The sequence below is a fragment of the Tetrao urogallus genome (assembly GCF_951394365.1).
Source record: "Tetrao urogallus genome assembly, chromosome: 7".
NCBI classification, from domain to species: Eukaryota; Metazoa; Chordata; class Aves; order Galliformes; family Phasianidae; genus Tetrao; species Tetrao urogallus.
This window is the reverse complement of record NC_136820.1, coordinates 7009871-7027956: the sequence shown is the minus strand read 5'-3', so window position 1 is coordinate 7027956 and position 18086 is coordinate 7009871. Positions and strand designations below refer to the sequence as shown.

Sequence of the window (18086 nt, the reverse complement as noted above, 5' to 3'; positions counted from 1 at the left end):
TAGCTCATGTCTCAGTAATGGCGATACAGCTTGTACAGGAAAAATCTTTAGCTCCAGTCACCCTCAGCCTTCATGTTCAGCTCCATGATGAGGTGATGTAGTACATGTTGTTCTGTAGTAATAACAGAAAAGAGAAGCCCCCTTAGCAGAACTTGCTGGATCAATGCCTACCCTTAGCTCCCCCAAAAAAACCACTATGACTGTTTTTGCACACCAAGTATGAGAGAAGCTTAAAAGGGAAGTCTTGACGTAAGGATGTAGCTAATAAAAGTAGGAAATTAATAATAGTTTTGTACAAGTATCACAGCAATATGCATTCTGTCTTTCCCGCTATCTCTCCTATATATTGTTTACTCCAGTTTTGCCTCAAACTGACCATGTCCTCCAGCATTCACTTTGTGGTTTAATATGCTGTCTCTGTGTATTATGTTAATACGAATGGTGTCACTTGCATTCATTTTTCTGCAGCATTTCATATTTTACAGCAATTTCTTTAATTTGTGTGTAGTTTTCTGCATATGCATCATGTATTTTTGTCTCTTCTCACTGCCACTTATTTCCATCTATTTCTTAAAGCACGGAGAGCAAACTGTGTAGCAGCCCTTTTCCTAGCAGAGCTGAAAGCAACCAGCAGTTCTTGAAGAGATGTGATGCAAATCTCTCCTCTTGATTGCAATTATTGCTGACCTATTTACTTTAACTCATGCTCTCCTTCCTTTTTTTGTTTTGTTTTGTAAATCTAAAACACTAAAGAGTTTCAGAGTACATAGTTAGGTTCTGATGTCTCTATTTCTCTCTTCCTGCAGATGCCAGTGTATTATTACCCATCTGGTCAGTACCCTACCTCAACAACTCAGCAGTACAGACCCATTGCCTCAGTTCAGTACAATGCACAGCGGAGTCAACAAATCCCACAGACTGCACAGCAAGCAGGTATTTATGTCTGTTATTCATTTCTCCATCTACTCACAGTGCCTTTTGCTTATGAAGTTTATTGGTTGTGTTTTAATTGTGAACTGAAAAATAGCGGAGAAAGTTGGTTGCTGTTTTCTTTGAAAATATGTTGAAAATTGAGAAACTGTGCTTGGAGATACCGAGCAATGGAAGAATGGAGATTGCGTTCTCCACCACTGCTGTCCTGTATGCAGTGCCATGTCCTTGGTGTTCTGCATGACAGGGGTACAGAGAGAACATGAGCAATCACAGCACATCTTCAAGGCACGGTTTTACCCTTCATCATGCGAACTCCACAAAACATTTGTAAATTGACATGTTTCAGCCCCATGCCAAAGATTTGTAACAGCTCAGACCGGGTTGGTGCTGTGTTCATCTTGGTTGTGCCCTACCGCCTTCTGCTGTACCTGGGCCTGGGAAGCAGTGAGGTGGTCCTTGAGGTTGGGGCCAGAGGGAGCAGTTCCCCAGGAATGTCCAGCTGGAAGGGGGGCCGTTACACTGTAAGAGAGTGAGTAGCAGGTCTCACAGTGAACCGGTCTCTTTTCCTGCTGTGTCATGCCACTCCTGATGACACCAGAGTAAGAGAGACATAGGCAGACATGGGTAGGTGCATGCTGGGGAGGGCAGGGTTACGCTTGTGGAAGAGTCCTTGCGTTTCAAACGAATAAACAGCTCTTCTGGCTTTGGAGGTTTTTGCTTAAGTCATCAGTTGTCTGTTTCTTTAGTGCAAACCTCCATTCACATAATATCTCTTAACAGTAACCCCAAGGAGGTGGTGCTGTTTCCTGGTAGGGCTTGCAATTACAGACCTGCCGGGTAGGGTAAAGCGTTCATCTTTCTGTCTGGGTTTGACAGAAACTCCTCTGAATGGCATAGCGGGTTCCTGCAAAGGCATTGATAGGAAAGCCTTTTAAGATGCAAGTCAAGAACCCAGACACAAGATGTGAACAAGACGTACAGGGTCATCCAGTTTGTCACCCTGTCTTTGTAATGTGACTGCTGGCAATTTTGTTCATGTTCTCTCAGGCGCTTAAGGAAACAAAGACACAGCAAACACAGCTACAACTAAGCAACTGATTACTCTTTTCTTTTGTTTGTTTTTTAAAGCTGTTCTATGCTTTAATAAAAATGGTGTTGTTTTGGACGGTAATTGTGGTGGCTGTCAGCGTCTGCTTTCCTAACTTTCTGTTTCTACATTCCTGAGAAAGAAGGAGGTGAGATATTGCACAGAGGTCATCTGTCTCTTGCAGCTTCTCATGCCTGGCGGTCTGGCACCATATTTATTATCTCAATGTAGTGGATCTTTGAACCCAAATACAAATCAACTTAAAAGACATCTGGCTTTGCTGTGTTATTATGAAAGCATATTTATCAGTTTAATGCTGCATCTGTAGGATAGTGGGGCTTATAGTAAATGAAGGGCAAAGAAGATGGTCTGAAATGCTTAAGTGATGTTCTGGAGACAATTCAGCTCTTTGATCTTGAGATTGTCATAATTTTAAAGATACATTTTAGCACAGTAGCCATTACATTTGAGTGCAGACAGTGCAGAGATGCAAATACAAATTTTGTTTCTGTTTACTGCATCATTTTCTGTGCATGTTTGGAAAACGTGAGTCAAGGAGACTGTAAAATCTCTGGCACATCAATCTTTTCCTGCTATTCACTCTTTCAGCTGCCTGCACACTTGGAAACATTATTCTTATCTCGTTTCAAAATGAAAACATTTTGACTACGGTTTAGACTCCCTGCTGTGGCAACTGCAAGCATTTAGCTATTCTCAAATCTTGAGACTTCACTGGGAACAAATTCCTCAAACTGCTTCATCCTTTGTGCTCAGATACATCCTTCTAGATAATTCTTGTCTGAGCATATGACAGGCATTACAGGAAGCAGCCTGAAGGTTCCTGCAGATCTTTTCCTTGAGATACGATGCAGGGATCAATTCATGAAGGTAGGCTCCTGAGCTGGGTCACCTTGGATGTGCACCAGGATGGAGATGTTATCCCCCTTGTACCATCAGGATGTGGCTGCTGTTGGGGCTCAGTACTGCGCCGTGCGTCCAAAGAAAAGGAACTACAGCCTACAGCAAAGTGAATTCCATCCTATGTTTCTGGTGTTTTGTTTAGTTTTGTAAATCTCTTCAACTTGAGATTTTGACTGGAATCTGGGAAGTTACTGAGAATCTGCAGAAATAGTTTTAGCTTAGCCAATACAGATTGTGTTACCAACTTCGTAGTGTCAAAAGTTGCTTCTGAGGCAGGAATTGGAGAGTGTCAGGAGCACTTTTAGGTCAGTTAAATGTTAAGGAGGTAACATTCATGGTCATAGTTGATCACTGAAAGAATTTGAAGTGATGACTGAAATTTCAGTGATCGGGTGTCCAAGGATGGACACCTGCATACTGCAGATAATTAGTAGCTTCTGCTGTGCCTTTGTGGCATGTTTCTCCTTCAAGCCACTGACTGTTATGAGCCTTCAGAAGAATCATGTCCTCTCAGTTTCCATCTGTCAAACCTGACAGAAAGTAGACACTGAGCAAAGTTACTTTGGGGGTTATTTGAGGAAGACTGACATGGTAATCACACAAATGTATCCTTCAGAAACCAGGCTAGGAAAGCATAAAAAAGAAAAACACTTCTAAACCTTCCTAGAAATGTGTATTGGTTGGAAAATAGCAACTGTGGACTGAGTATTTCAGACAACCGTTTCCCTACTGTGCTCCAGAACAGCGGGGAGCAGGTTGTGCCTGTGCTGGAGGTGACTAGGGATGGCAAAAGGGAGATGTGACAGAGAACAGAGTTGCTGAAACAGAGCACAGGTAGAGGGTACTGACGATGGGAAGGGGGAACAGCTGGGAAAGAGGCAAGCAAAAGGCTGATTTTAGGAATGATTTCTACAAAGAGCTCATGTTGCTCATGGCTGCAGTGCAGGTAGGCTCTCCCAGAGCCAGGCTGGCTGCCTGGGTTTATTGACTGCTCACATGGCAGTATCAGCCTGGAAAAATGCTTTATTAAATATAAAGTTTGCCTTCTTGAAGGGGCTTTTGGAAGCTTTCAAAGCACCAGTTGGGAGTTTGGATTTTGGTTTTCCCATTTAGGGCTGCAGAGATCGAAGTCTGATCTAATGCCAGCAATTTGTTTTCATTTTTCTTAGAAAAGGTCTTTTCAGGAGCAGAGCGATATTGGTGACTTTTATAGCAAGCAGATGAAGTAAAATATCAGTGCAGCATCTGTAGTGGCTAAGGGTGTCTGTATTCTCTCATGGTTCTGGAAGGAGAGCAATATTAAGTTAAAATGGCTCCAAGGCAGAAAAAAAGATGAGCTCACCTAATATTAGATTAGAGTTCTGACAGCAATCAATTATTTGGAGAGAAGGATGAGAAATTCTTATTTACTTTTTTTTTTTTTCTTTTTTTTTTAAAGCTTGCATGAGAAGTGACACAATTCCTAGCAGAAGCATGTTATCCATGAAGATTTTTACTTTCATATTTGTTTCTATTCAGGACCCAGTCAAAGATGTGGTATTTGATGTTTTGGTAGCACATTGCATGAGCAGAAATACTTTTTCACTTGGATACGTGCCATCATAACTCTTCTTCATGGTGCATTTTCTGCACTATTATATTATCCAGTTCTGTGCATTGGCAGTGATTCCATAGATTGTCTGAGTCAAGACAGGATGCCACACCAGGGCATGCACAGAGCGTGTTAGGTGCATTCTGCTCAGAGGACTGTTCTCAAAAGCAGAATGCTTCTTTTTTTCAGACTGTGCACGTCTTGCTATTAGCATGTCAGCATGTTCAATACTTCTCAATGCCCAGTTCTGTAAAAGCATGAAGCAAATATATTATTGTATTCTCATCTAGCTGTACTCTATAAATTGCACCTCTAACATCATCAGTATTTCCTTCTTCATCCAGTCACCTTTATGTTGGTGGTTTTGAAAGCGTTAAATCCTGGTTATTGTGGTTGAATAAAAAATAGAGATATATTGATGACAAGTCAGTAATGATTTACGTTTCACCATGGTAGAAGAAATCAGCAATGGGCTGTCTTATGTCTGTGTGTCTGTATTTACTTTCATTACAGTAAGTGCACTGCACTTAGAGGATTTTTCATCTTTTAAGTGCTTCATAAAGATGAGAGGGATAAGTACATGAGTATTACTTTGGGAAATATAACTGTTGTTGCTGTTCACCAACGAACAAGCTGCAACAAATTATGTGATTTTTTTTTCCTACTTTGATTCATTATTGTGTGTCTGTCTCGCATGTTCCAGATAATTTCAGAGTACTACATAAATTTTATGGATAAAATCATGTTTAGATTCTTGTTTAGGCTGTGCAACTGAAAGGCAGTTAGCTTGGTTTGTCACACAGTTGTATGGTAAAAACATGTGGCATGTGTTTTGCATTGGCAATGAAGATTTTCTACTAAGGAAATTGAAGCTAAAGCTTTTAGCATTCGGTTGAAATATTTTTTTCAGCCAAAAGTTTGCACTGTAATATATCCAGAGAAAATAAGATGGTATTCAGCATAAGTGGCTGGACTGCAGTTCCTTCAGTCAATATAGTGGTTTTAGGATTTTTGGTTGTTTGAGAATCAGCAGATGTTTCCTTTATAACTTGTTTCAGTGTCCAGATAGCACTGGTATGCTCAGATTTCATAGGAGATCTACACTTTGTCCTAAAAGCAGAGCAATTCATTATGTACAGTTGTATCTTTGACAAAAGGAAGATGTTGTGTGAGGAAGGGATGCGTCTGAACACTGTCCAGATACAAAATCTCTGCTTAGGAAGTGTGCTTGGATATTGTGTCAACAGCAGGTGTTTGTCACGGAGGACAATTAATATTTCTGATGAATGACTGTTAGTGGGCTTTACAGATTTCCAGTAAGAAAAAAAAGAGGTAAATGAATCTCTCATGCATCTCCAAAACAAATTTTAAGTAAAGACAAAATGTACCTTAACAGAATCCATAAATTTGCTTAACTACAAATAGAGTCAAATTGACAATGAAATACTGATTTTTGGTTCAATTTAAACTTTTTGGTGTCGATGCAGTGAAAGAGTGCTACGTTCAAATCTCCTTCATCTTTTCTGTCTTCCAAAAGCATCTGTCACTAAAAATTGATACTGAGAAGGAAAAAAAAAGTGGGGGAAAGGTAATGTGCAGCACTAGAAAGAAAAAAAATTGGTTTGTTATGGTGGTCATTACAGAACCTTATAAAGAAAGATTATAGCTTACTGCTTTCATTAGCAGTCTGACAGGAGCTCATGGTCCATGACAGATTTGTTTGCATAATGCCACCAATAATTTCTGTGCTTATATAAACATAAACAACTTCAAATTTTAAGTATCTAATTATCTAAAGAAGCTGTTTTTCCAACAGTAATTGCTTACTGCACTACTGGAAGAGAATTGTACTGAAGGTGTCCATCTGTATAGAATAACCAGAGTTGCAAATGCTGTATTTTTTCAGCAGACACTGCTTTTCTTGAGGAGCTTTCAAGGGGGTATCTCTCACTGTAACAGAACTGTGACAGGAACAGGACAGACAGAGCCTTACTGTTTTAGATATTTAAATGTAGTGCTGGAGGCAAACCATATAATTCAGGCATTCCTCTGGTGTGAGAATTCCACATGCTTTGGCCCAAGGAGGTCTTACGTTTTTCACTGATGGGAAAACGATCACCAGGATCTTGGCTATTCTGGAGTGTTCTCTACCTTTCCTGCATCGCTTCCCTTAGGTAGATGAAAGAGGAGTCTGAAGGTGTTACTGCATGTAGGACTTGTCAGGAGGTGGCTGGGTGAGACAAAACGTTTTGAAATTTCTAGTCTTAGAAACACTAAGTGAAATTGTCCTTCAGGCACTAAGCAAAAAAGGTGCACCAATAAGCGACAAGCATCTGGTTTTGCAGAGTAACTGTAATTTAAATTAGTAGCAGAATGAGTACCACTAAACTTCCTGTAGCATTCTGGATCTTGAAAATTAAAAGGCAGAATAACTTCCGTTGAACAGCTTTGCTCCTTTTCACATGCCTCATGTGTTCTGCATTCACACTGAGAGGGAGGAAATATTGAGGGAAGAGAACCCTGGTAAACTGAAATTTGTATGTATCTTAAGACAGGCATTTTGGGGCTTTTCTTTTAAATTTTCTCAAGTTTTGTTCAACTTTCCTAGTTCTAGTTAAAATCTAAGTTATTTCTGATATATTCCTAGAGTTTCAGACTGAAATACATATATATATGTTACTAAATAAGTATGTATTAATGTCACACTTGTTAATAAGCAGGAGTAAACAGAGAGAGAAAAGATTTCTAGCAGCGCTGTGCAATGAGTAGCACACTAAAACATCCCTTGCAAAAAATTGCAGAGGCCATGCTAAGACGTAGGGAGCACTCTGAGGTATTAAACAATGTCTACAAAGAATCTTTATATTTCTGTCTTTTCTTTGCCAGAAAGTCATACATCATCTCTATTGCTAATTCTGTGTTCTATCAATGCACAGTGCTTCCACTTCTTGTGATTTTTCCAGCTCTGAATAATTGAGAGGTTTAGGTTTGTAGCCCTTTACAGCAAAGGTTTTCATATTTTCTTAATAATTTTTTTCTTTTGCCAATTCCTCTCCCCATTGCTAGAATGAGTGGAACACCACCACTGTCAGAACTCCTCATCTGGGAGGTGGAGGACATCTCCAGTGCTGCTTCAGGCATGCTGCTTACAGGAGGTCTGTAGACTGTGGGGCTCAAAAGAGGCGTGAGCTGCCTGAAAGAAAGGCCACAGTGTCTTCTGTGGTAGTGGAGAGGAGTTAAAAAGTGATATCCCATGAACTGAAGCAGTGTTTTGGTGACCTGCCCTCCTGATATGTGAAAAGCTGCCAGAGACTTTACCTAGATTTTGTTCAGTCTTTAGTTACAGTCAGTTACTGTTGGCATAAGCCAGCTGCAAGAACATAGCCCTCTGCAAGGCCACGTGCAAGGACGTTTTCTTTTTGGTTTACCACCACATAGACTGGATGTGTTGTTAAATAATCATCTTAATTGCCAGTGACGGGAAGTGAGGCTCATGCTGTGGGAGTGTGAATGAGTCAAACTCTTTAGAGCATCCCCAAGCATGGGAGCTGGTTTCCTTAGCGACAGGGAAGGATGTGTGGTGCCTCTCCCAGCACTTCTCCAACTCTTCCCCAGGTCCTGCTCATCTTTGCAGTGTGCTTATTATTCACCAGAGCAGGGAGCATTCCTGCAGCGGGAGCTAATTGTAATGCATGAGGGCTAGGAGCTGTCATTGTTATTGGGCACAAAATAAAAAAATTGAATTTGCTGTCTGAGTGTCTGATTCTAACAACAGCTTGATTATTTCTGTTATTACTAGTGATACATGGTCCCTGCTGAGGTTTCACTTTCAGTGGGCATCTCTGGCATTTATCATTATGAACGATAAGGATAAACTCATGTTTTCTTGCTGCAGACTGTGGTGAAGACTCCCTCATGGCTAATGGGATATAGATTGAGAAGGGAAAGTGGCAATTCTTTACTCAGCCTTTGCTGCCAGTCTCGAGATCTAGCTATGAATACAAGTCATTTTACATAAATTCACTTCAGAACTAACATGGCCTATGCTAAGTGATCAGTGCTACTTAGACCTGCTTTTCCTGCTTTTGTTTATGAGCTGTTGGTGAGAGATGACTATATCCTCATCAGGAATCTTATTTTCAGGATGGAGAGGCAAGTCATTACTCAGTGTGTTGAACAAAAATTCATTTTTCCAAAAATGCTCTTTTTAACCTAGATGTTTCCACAGTGTGAAAGTTTGAATCCCTAAGCCAACCTTACCTGGATAATGGGAAAATAAGTGAACTTTTATCCCAGCTTGTCTGTAAGAGTTAAGATTATAAGTATTTTAACACAGATTTTTCTTCTTTAGGCTTGTTCTCAATTTAATTTTTATGTTCAGTGTAGTGCCCAGGATCTCAGTGTCTAGGTAAAAGACAATCTTTTGTCTACCATCACACCACTGCTTAAGGAAAAGGAGAAGCCACTCTGTGTAATAATGATTATTGTACTTCAGCAGTGCCTAGGAGCCACAGCTAGCCTTGAGAGCTCTCTGTGCTAAGAACCATGCATAGAAATGTGAAGAGTTTTTTTTTCACCCTTGAGATGCAGCGAAGAACATGCATCCAGGACTAAAGGAATATTAAGGTAGGTCTCAGCCTTCCAATTCCAGGCAGTTGGCTGCCTCTAAAAATGTTCATTTTCTTAGATAAATCAGAGAAAGAAAGAAAATGCTTTTACAGTCACAGCTGCTCATTCATTCACTGCCTATTCACTGTCTGTGAAATGTTGAGCACCTAGGGTTTCCACTGAATAATGAAAATGGTAATTAGCTTTTGGGATCATGCATGTAGGATTATGTGTGCTGTCTTTAACAGTACTGTTCAAAGCAAGTCATGTTTTTACAAGTGTTTGAATTTCCCATCATATTTACTTTTTTTATTGCTTGGATTTGCCTATACAAAAAAAAACCCACAGCCGTAACATATTGAGTGGACTTGCCATGCAAACAAAAGTAGTCCCATCCAGTTCTACGTGACTTGGGCAAAGCAAATCAGGTTAGAATTAAGTCCTTCTGGAACATCTTAGCCCAGAGAAGTTACTTTTAAAAAGCTACCATTTCTAAGCAAGCTCATTTAGACTATATACGTAGGTCACTCCAAAAGTAATGCCTTCTATTTATCTCCATGGATGCTGCAACAGATACAAAGAACATAGTAATACCATTTGATATAGCAAAGTCTTGGCTGCAAAACACTATTTTTCAACATAGTCACCACTATTAGCTATGCATTTTTGCTAGCAGTGAACAAGAGCCTGTGTGCCGTGCTCATAAAAATCTGCACCAGAAGAGGTGACCCAGTGTTGCTGTCACCGCTGCTGAAGCGTACCACCCACCTCCTCACTGTGCTCACATCCCACTGTTTGGTCTCCATAAACATTTAGCAAGCGTCAGTAAACATCAGTGGGAATATTTTCCACATGGAGGGATGTGGTGACACACCTTTGCTTCATCTGCACTTCCATAGCAGACGCCATTTGGTCAGACTGCCCCTCTGCTGTCATCCAGCACACATCAACAACATGTAATGGCATTTTGGTGGGAAGGTTCAACCCCTGCTGCCATACCACCAGCATCCACCCCTGATGTTGTAAACCAGCGCAATAAAACAGGAGGCATTACTTTTGGAGCAGCTTTGATGTACCTTTGGCCCTGTTTGGTTATAAATGATTCAGACAAAATATATATATATGTTAAAATAAAGCATCCCTCTGAAAGCTCTTAGTCTCGTGGCATTAAAAAGTGCAGGTTTCTCTGAGCAAGCAGATATTTAGGCTACATATAAGTATCCTTGCACTTTTTGCCAGGCTGTGTTATCAACACAATTTATACACTTCAGCACTGTCCTTAGGACTTCCAAGAAGCATGCTGATAAAAACAGAATGTCTGCAATAGGATCTGCTCAGTATTGTTGGATTGCCATTTTGCTCTTTGTTGAGAGCTGCCTTTCAGCAGATAGTGAGTCTGTAGGAGTGCAGAGGACTGGATTTTTTACAGGTCCTTCCAAAAATTAAATTTTTAAGGTTGCCAAGTGCCACTTTATGGATTAAGCAAAGGAGAGGAAATGTATTAATTTTAAGAAACTTCAAAATGATTGCTGCGTTAATAGTTCATATCAAACAGCAATTTTAATTCCATCTTCACTGAAGAATATAAAGCAATTAATCTTTTGTAGCACATTGTGAAAAATAAGGGCTTAAACAGAATCTCAGCTGAGGCTGTTTCTTCACTTAACCTTGAGCTGGGCAACAAACAATTATAAATGCAGCTACGTTGCGAGGCAGAAGTAATCTGGTGAAATATAATTATATCATGTAATAAAGGAATTAGAAATCTGAATTAGGTTTCCTGCTGTTCTTTGTTCTAGAAAAGCATGAATTTGACTGTGATTTGTGTGTAAAAGAGAGGAGTTGGATTTTTACAGAGTGCTTTCTATGCCCAAGTTATCACCAAATGATGAACTATCTGTAAGTACTGCAGTGCTGGTGCAGAAAAACACTACTGTGCTCTCTCAACTACAGCTCATGTAGAATGTAGCATGATAGGATTCGTCTTATGGAGAAAGTGATGTCCAAGGTGCATGCATGTCTTCACAGCTTTGAAATAATCTGCTCTCAACCCTGTGTCATCAGTGCCACCTTCCATGAAATTGTCAGTGATAGCATCCATGTTCCGTACACAGCAGGCTCCATTCTGGTGAGTTGCTGAGAGGTGCTATTTGACATTACAGATTGCCCCGCTGTGCCTTGCAGCTCCCATACATGCTTTATGTATCCCAAAGCAGTGCTACTAACCTCACTTCACCTTGAGACTTCCAACAACTCAGTGAAAGTCGGTTAATGAAAGTATCGATTAAGAGTGTGTGCTATGGGCCATCAGTTTGTCACAGAGCTTTGTCAAGGATGCTCTGATAGTCAGAGGTAAAGGGGGTTGAAAGAAAATGAAGGAAGTAAAGCTCTTCCAGAAAGCAAGTCTCAACATACTGATGCAGTGGAGTAATAGACAGGAGCCATCCAACCTCCTGGCTAGCTCCGTAATGATAAGAAGCCACAAGACACTTCCTGTCAGTCTTCTACAGGCTGTTCTCTGTGATAGCCATAGGAAACAATACTTGTTTGTTGTCCTTGCTGAAGAAAAAACAGTTGCAGTGTTGCTTGAGAAAAAGCTCCATTGCACTTCTCTCCTTAAAAGTGCTGTAGTCCTCACTGTTCACTTCTGCCTTTCATTGATGCTGAAGTAGCAGTGACAGACATCCCAGCATTGCAGTTCTCAGTAGATGCTGGTGGCTGTTGACTTGTACCCAGCAGCTCTGAACCAGGAACAGGAAAAGCTCAAGGTCCAGGTGGAGCAGCAGCTGGGATGCCATGGGCGGGCTCTGCTGCTAGCACGTACTGAGTGTGTCTGTGTCATGGTGCCTCAGACGTGGCTTATGAGCAAAGGGCAGGTGTAGCTTTTGACCTGTAACTACTTCCTAAATAATATGAAAGAAAGAAAGGCAGCTGTTGTTGATTAAAAAATGAAAGAAAGACAACCACAGCAGATGAGAGGAAAAATCCAATATTCTCTCTTCAGCAGTGACAGAATAGCAGCAGTTGAGCAGAATAGCAGAACAGTCAGGCACATGGTCACATTTCCTCAGAAACCCTCCTGCCTGCAGGCAGTCTGCAGCAGATGTACTTCCTGCCTCCATACTTACAAGCCTTCTGTGATTTTTCCCTCTGTATTTGCCTGGTTGCTTTGTTGAGCCTGTGTAAATTTTCTGATATTCATAGTACTTCAGGGAAAGGCACTTTACTGTCTAGCTATATTCTGTACAGAGAATTACCTCCTTTTGGACTGTTTTGTTGGACCTACCCTTAGACTACATTTGCTGTCCCTTAATTCTTGTGTTGAAAGGGATGATTGAACAGTCGTGCTGTAGTTGAAGACTGTTTTTGTGCCTGTCATGCTCTTACTGTCCTTACAGTCTCAGTTCAATGGTAACAACAGTATTTTTGCTTCTATAGCACATAGATCTGAACATTTATCATTGTTTAAAGGAAAAGGTAGGTTTGTTCTTGTCTGCTTACAGCCTAAACCAAAATCTACTTTGCTTGCAGTCCTGGATCAGCACTAAGGTTGACCATCTTTGGTCTTCAGTATGGTGCTTTTATCTATTATATCCAGGTGTTGATAGTCCTCTATAGCTTGGGTACAAAGTAAGCTAAAGAGATTTCTGAGTTTTATAAAATGTGAAAAAGAAACGTAATGCCTGAATTGCACATGCACTCCTTGTTTCCTCTCTGCGAATTTGAGACTAGCTGAATGGCTGCACAAGCTAACAGAGTATGCTTCAGTTTGACAGAACTTAATAAAAGGAACTTGTACATGCACATGTAGCTTGTACACGTGCATTACTTTTTTTCCCCCTCCTTTTCTCCCTCTTGGAGTATTTACTTGCCATGTTATAAGAAAGTGGAAGTGCAGAGCTGTTTGTTTTTATTAAGAATTGTTTTAGTCAGGTAATAGGTGTGTGGTTGGGCTAAGACTTCTGACCAATTTGAAGCATGAGGAGGGCACAGTTAATTTGATTTCTGCTCTTTCTACTCAGTCTTTGTTAATATAAGTTTACAGTGGTAGTTGAAATGCATTAGACATCTTATTTGTGCTACAGTATGGCCCCCTGTGTAAATATGGAGTGATGCGATCTATTGGAGGAATGGGTGTAGACGTGTGAAAGTATGATTTACCTTAGAGAGCTGCTTCTGATTGACTAGCAAAATGCCACCTCCAAGCAGGCCACAATTAATCAGCAAGAGCTCTTTTTCTGAATTTTCTCCTGTAAATGAACAGACTCAGTATATCCATCAAGTTGAAAATGAGAGGAAAAGCTCTGAGTCTCTGGCTAGCCAAGTGGCTGTGTGCTGTGAAGCAGTCCCAGCAGAGTGCTGTGCTGAGTGATACCAACACGGGCTTTGAAAAGAAATGCTAAATTGCATATTTCTTGTAGGATAATTGAAGTTTTAATACACCAGGTTTGGCTACTGAGTGCCGAAAAGGAAGCTGAGGTGAGGGCAGTGGCACAAAAAATGGGCTGGTAAACCTGTACCACCGTGTTTAAATACACTGGTAGTTATTACTGCAGTTGCTCTAATAATGCTGAGCTCACCAAGCACAAAATTGAATGTCAGAGACTTGTGTTGATATCCATTTTACCATTTTACAGGAGCATTAACTTTTTTGCTAGTGTTTTCAAAATCATGGGGTCTGGACAGATTCTGGAGTGAAAAAAGCAGTAACCCATTTTTTATAATATACTGTAGAAATTTGAAAACCTTACTAAGTTTTTATCATTAGAAATGTAATCTAGCTTGTTTTTCATGTGTACTGTGATGCTGACAGACCTGTCACACACTGTTGTTGTTGGAATGGGAAGAATGCTGGAGGATCCTGCTGTGCAGGTGGTTAATTGCACGCTCAGTTTTAGTAAACACAAGAATGCCTAATTTGTCTTCATGTTCAGCAGTTTGGATTTAAGATTTTTATTTTAATACTTGTAAGTCAAAGGAGGACTTCAGGCTATCTATTATCTAGTCCAATGTCCAAGCAACTTACTGGCAGGGAAGGTAGGGCCTCCAGGGTGAAGAGAAACAAGTCAAGAATGCCTGTGGGATGCTTAAGGAACTGCCTCAATCTTGCTGCACAGCAAAGATACTAAGCATTTGTTGGGTTCTTATCAGCTTATTTTTTACCTTTGCTCAACAGGAGGCTACCAAAGCAACCTGTTACTTCCTAGTGTCCAAAGAAGAGCGGAACTAAAAAGACACTGAATCTGTTTCTTTTAAAACCAGCTTTCTCTAAACACTTGCATCTGATACAACTCACTGTGTCTTTTGGACTAGAAATGCAGCCTGTGAGCCTTTAGCATCCTCAGGAAGAATTCTTTGGGCTCAGAGAGTTGTCCCTTGTTGCAGGAATGTGAGGGACTTCTAGTTCCAGCACCTTAGTGTTACTTAAAAAGTTCTTCATGTTATGTGTTTGGGTTTGTTTTTTTTTTCCTTTGTTTTTTTTTTCCCTTGAAAACAATTTTGTGAGATTAAGAGCAGTCACTGTATAATAGGAAAGGTGATCTAAGCAAGAATTATTGAAATAGCCCTCCTCGTTTGGCTGCTTTCACATGAAAACCAGCCAGTGGATCATGTGGATTATGTTTAGGTCCCAACTGATCAGCACCAAAGTTCTTAAAGTCTTCACCATCTGGGCATTGTGACAACGAGGTAACGTTTATGTAGAGCTTTTTCGTCCATTTGTAGTGAGGTTTGTGTCAACCTATTGCTTTCCAAAGAACATACTTTATAGCATTAATAAAAGACCTTCATGTGTGACTTCTGAGGACGAGGAGTACGTGTGGGCAGGTATGTTATTCCTTGTAGGATTAAACGAGGAAAGAAAACTTGCAGCTTGGAACACCAGCATACCTCAGGGTAGGAGGTTAACATTTGACAAGATAGTTCCCAGTGAGAATACCCTGTTGAGCACCCTAGCAAAAGCAGATGCAGATTTAATCGAATCTTGGTTTTGAAATTCAAACTTTGGCTACTTAGTGTGCTCCTCATGGCATTTTCCCCATGGCTTACAATGGATACATCTGGAGAAAACTGCTAGCAATGTATACTGATCTGTCTGTGCATGAGAATGTCTAGCACTATGTGAGGGTCAAGGTGAAGTCTTTGCAAGCTGTCATGCTCAAATCCATTTTAAAGTCCTCCCGTGCTTCAGAGGAAATAGGAAGATGAGAAATTCTGATGGTGGTCACATTAGCAATTTACAGGGCAAATTCTGTTGCAGTATGTATGATTATTATGTAATTAAATACTCCATCTTATTCACGTATGCATCAGTTGCTGGAATTAATGTTTTAGGGGCTGCTTTTGCACTGCCATTCCCTGATTTCTGCATATTAAACCACACTACCCTGGTGCTCTCTGAGGCCATGTGGACACAAAACTGAACTGTTATCAGTTTTAAAATGCTGGGAGCGTGACCCCTTAAGGCAATGAAGCTCTAGCCAAGCAATGAGATTTCTTACACTTTTCAGTGCTTGACTTTCATTTTGAGAACTGCACATCTCTATACAGGTGTCTGTGCTTGGCTGTAGATGTATTTCTTCACCTGCCTGTAGGAGTAAATCTGCCTGCTGTTCTGCAAGCACAGAAGGTCCTGTAGTCATGTGAAGGTAGGGAAAGTCCTGTGATCTCACTGGATTCCGGCATAGAAGGAGGATTAATGTTTACATCAAACCTTAACTTTCTGCTGCCATGAGCTGACATTTTGGACAGGTGTATCAGCACAGACCATCACGTCCAGTTTGCTTTCGTATTTGTGTGCAGATCCTGTGGAAGAACAGCTTTATGTCCAAGGGTGTATAAGGTATTTAGTATTTCCACCTAGGCCACCTCACCCTTAGTGTGAAAAGCAGATTGTTATCTGCTGAGTTAGAATGGTATTTGTAATTTGACAGTACATGAAAATAGAGCCTTAACAAAGAGATGCCAGTTATCTTTGCTTGAGCAATAACATTGATCGCACAAAGGTGGAAAAGCTTTTGTTCGCTTGTTACAAAAGATTGTTATATTGACATAACAGAAACAGAAAAATTGAATGTAATACGGGGGAATTTTGCTTTCATTAGAAAGGCAACACAGCAAAAAGGCATATTACAGTTACCAGAAGCAGGTGGTAAAATACTTACGCCTTATTCGTGGTACTGTATTTACCATCTATGGCAGCTTTCCAGAGCCACTGTATTAGGCCTGGGAAAAGTGCTGCTGTTTTCTTTGAAGAAAATTAAGGGACCTGATATAAATGGAGAATTTCCAGTTTTCACGATAACTTGCTGTTTGCATTACTGTAGTTGATAAAGGCCTAAAGTAAAGCTGTGGGTGGATATGATTGAACGCTTGGTTTTAAAAACAAAGAAGAGAGGAGAGGAAATTTGTGCTTTACCAAGTTTCTGAGCGGTATAGAAAAAGAATGGGTAAAGGGAGATAGAGTGAGGAGCAGATTGTGTTCTCCATTTACCCTTTTCCTTGCAGAGAGTCTTGAAATCATAAATCCAGCATGCTCATTGTGTTACAAGATTGTCTGTTTTGTTCTGTAATAATAGTGTCTTGGAGACCCAGGAGTCCATCCCCGTTCGAGGGTGTGGGAGGGATAAAACCAGGCATTCTCCACTCGCTTTTACTACCCAGGTTACTGGAGTGCTTTAAGGGTTATTTCATTGCTTCAGAACAGCAAGCAAATACGAGTGGTGGGGTAGGGTAGGGTATTCTTGCTTCTCCTGTAATTGCCAGGCAACTCTGAATGACTTGGAAACTCTGGACTGTGATAATTACTGCTTCCTCCTGCTCAATTTGCAGTAGAGAGGGGAGAATTCATCCCCTGCTCAGAGATAAAAAACTCGACAGAATATTTCTGGTCCATTGGTAAGGGATGCTGCAAAAAGGTTCCTTTGGTAGTTTAGCAAAAGTACACCGGAAAGGCAGAGGGGGGAAAAAAACAGAAGGGGAGGAAAGACTTCCTTTTTACAGCTTTAGATATTCAAGCTGCTGTTGCTGAAGAAACGAGAATGTTCCTGTCCTTCTCCTTTGCTTGACTTTAATTTCTGCCTTGTACTTCTATTAAGTGGTGTAAAAATCATAATTACGTATTACATATACGTAATATCCATAATAATTATGTAAAAATAACATAATTGTTCTAAAGGAATTCTTTTACTGTGTGTTGAGCTTATAATATTTTTGAATCCATATTTCCAGTAGCTAGCAATGAAAAAACTATTAAGAATAACAGTTACCTTACGAACATTTCAATTCCTACAAGTGTTTCTGAAGAATGATGGTGCTACAGAGCTGTAAATAAATGAAAGCAGTAATGTACACTGATCTGTAATTTCTGTACTACCAAGAATTTCAGCTCAAGGAGAAAATCTTCCTTCCTCCACCTGTTAGGTCAGTTAAAAGAAAAAAAAGAAAAAGATAAGAGGGCAGGTTCAAAAAAGTTTCGAGCTCTTTTCTCCCAATGCAATGCAGGAAAACTAGGAAAATAACTGCTAGGTTTTGACACTTTTGCATCTTCTCCAGCTCTCCAACTCTAGGGAATGTGTTTACCCAGCTTACTTTTTAGGTATCAATTTGTACATAGCCATTTTGTACCACTTCAGAAACAGTGTCGCTGGTGCTTTTTCATATGGAGCCTAACTGCAAAAACCCAGTTTTCTCAGACGTTTACTGGCATAAATTCAAGAAATGGCCAACTTTCTCTAAGAAGTTGCATGAACTCATTCTAGAAATATGCATTATGTCCAAGGTCCTCAGGTTTTAAGTAATGGGTATTACGGAAATGAATATTGATTATCTTTTCTCGAGGGACTGTTTTGGATTTAACAGAAGTTTAAAAATGCCCACCAGAAACAAACTCTTTGTTAAATGTGCATTATGTTTGGAGAAGAGCTGATTACTGTATAATTGCTGCTA

At 40.3% G+C, this 18086-nt stretch overlaps 1 protein-coding gene across 2 annotated transcripts in view; it reads left to right on the top strand.

Moving 5' to 3' along the window:
• ARPP21 (cAMP regulated phosphoprotein 21) overlaps positions 1-18086 on the top strand; it is a gene marked incomplete at both ends in the record, with an annotated part of 97073 nt that overhangs the window by 60783 nt on the left and 18204 nt on the right. For both annotated transcript variants that reach the window (XM_079538640.1, XM_079538639.1), the window contains one exon: positions 807-933. In XM_079538640.1, coding sequence (XP_079394766.1) covers positions 807-933 — 127 coding nt within the window. The remainder of the gene's footprint in view (positions 1-806; positions 934-18086) is intronic.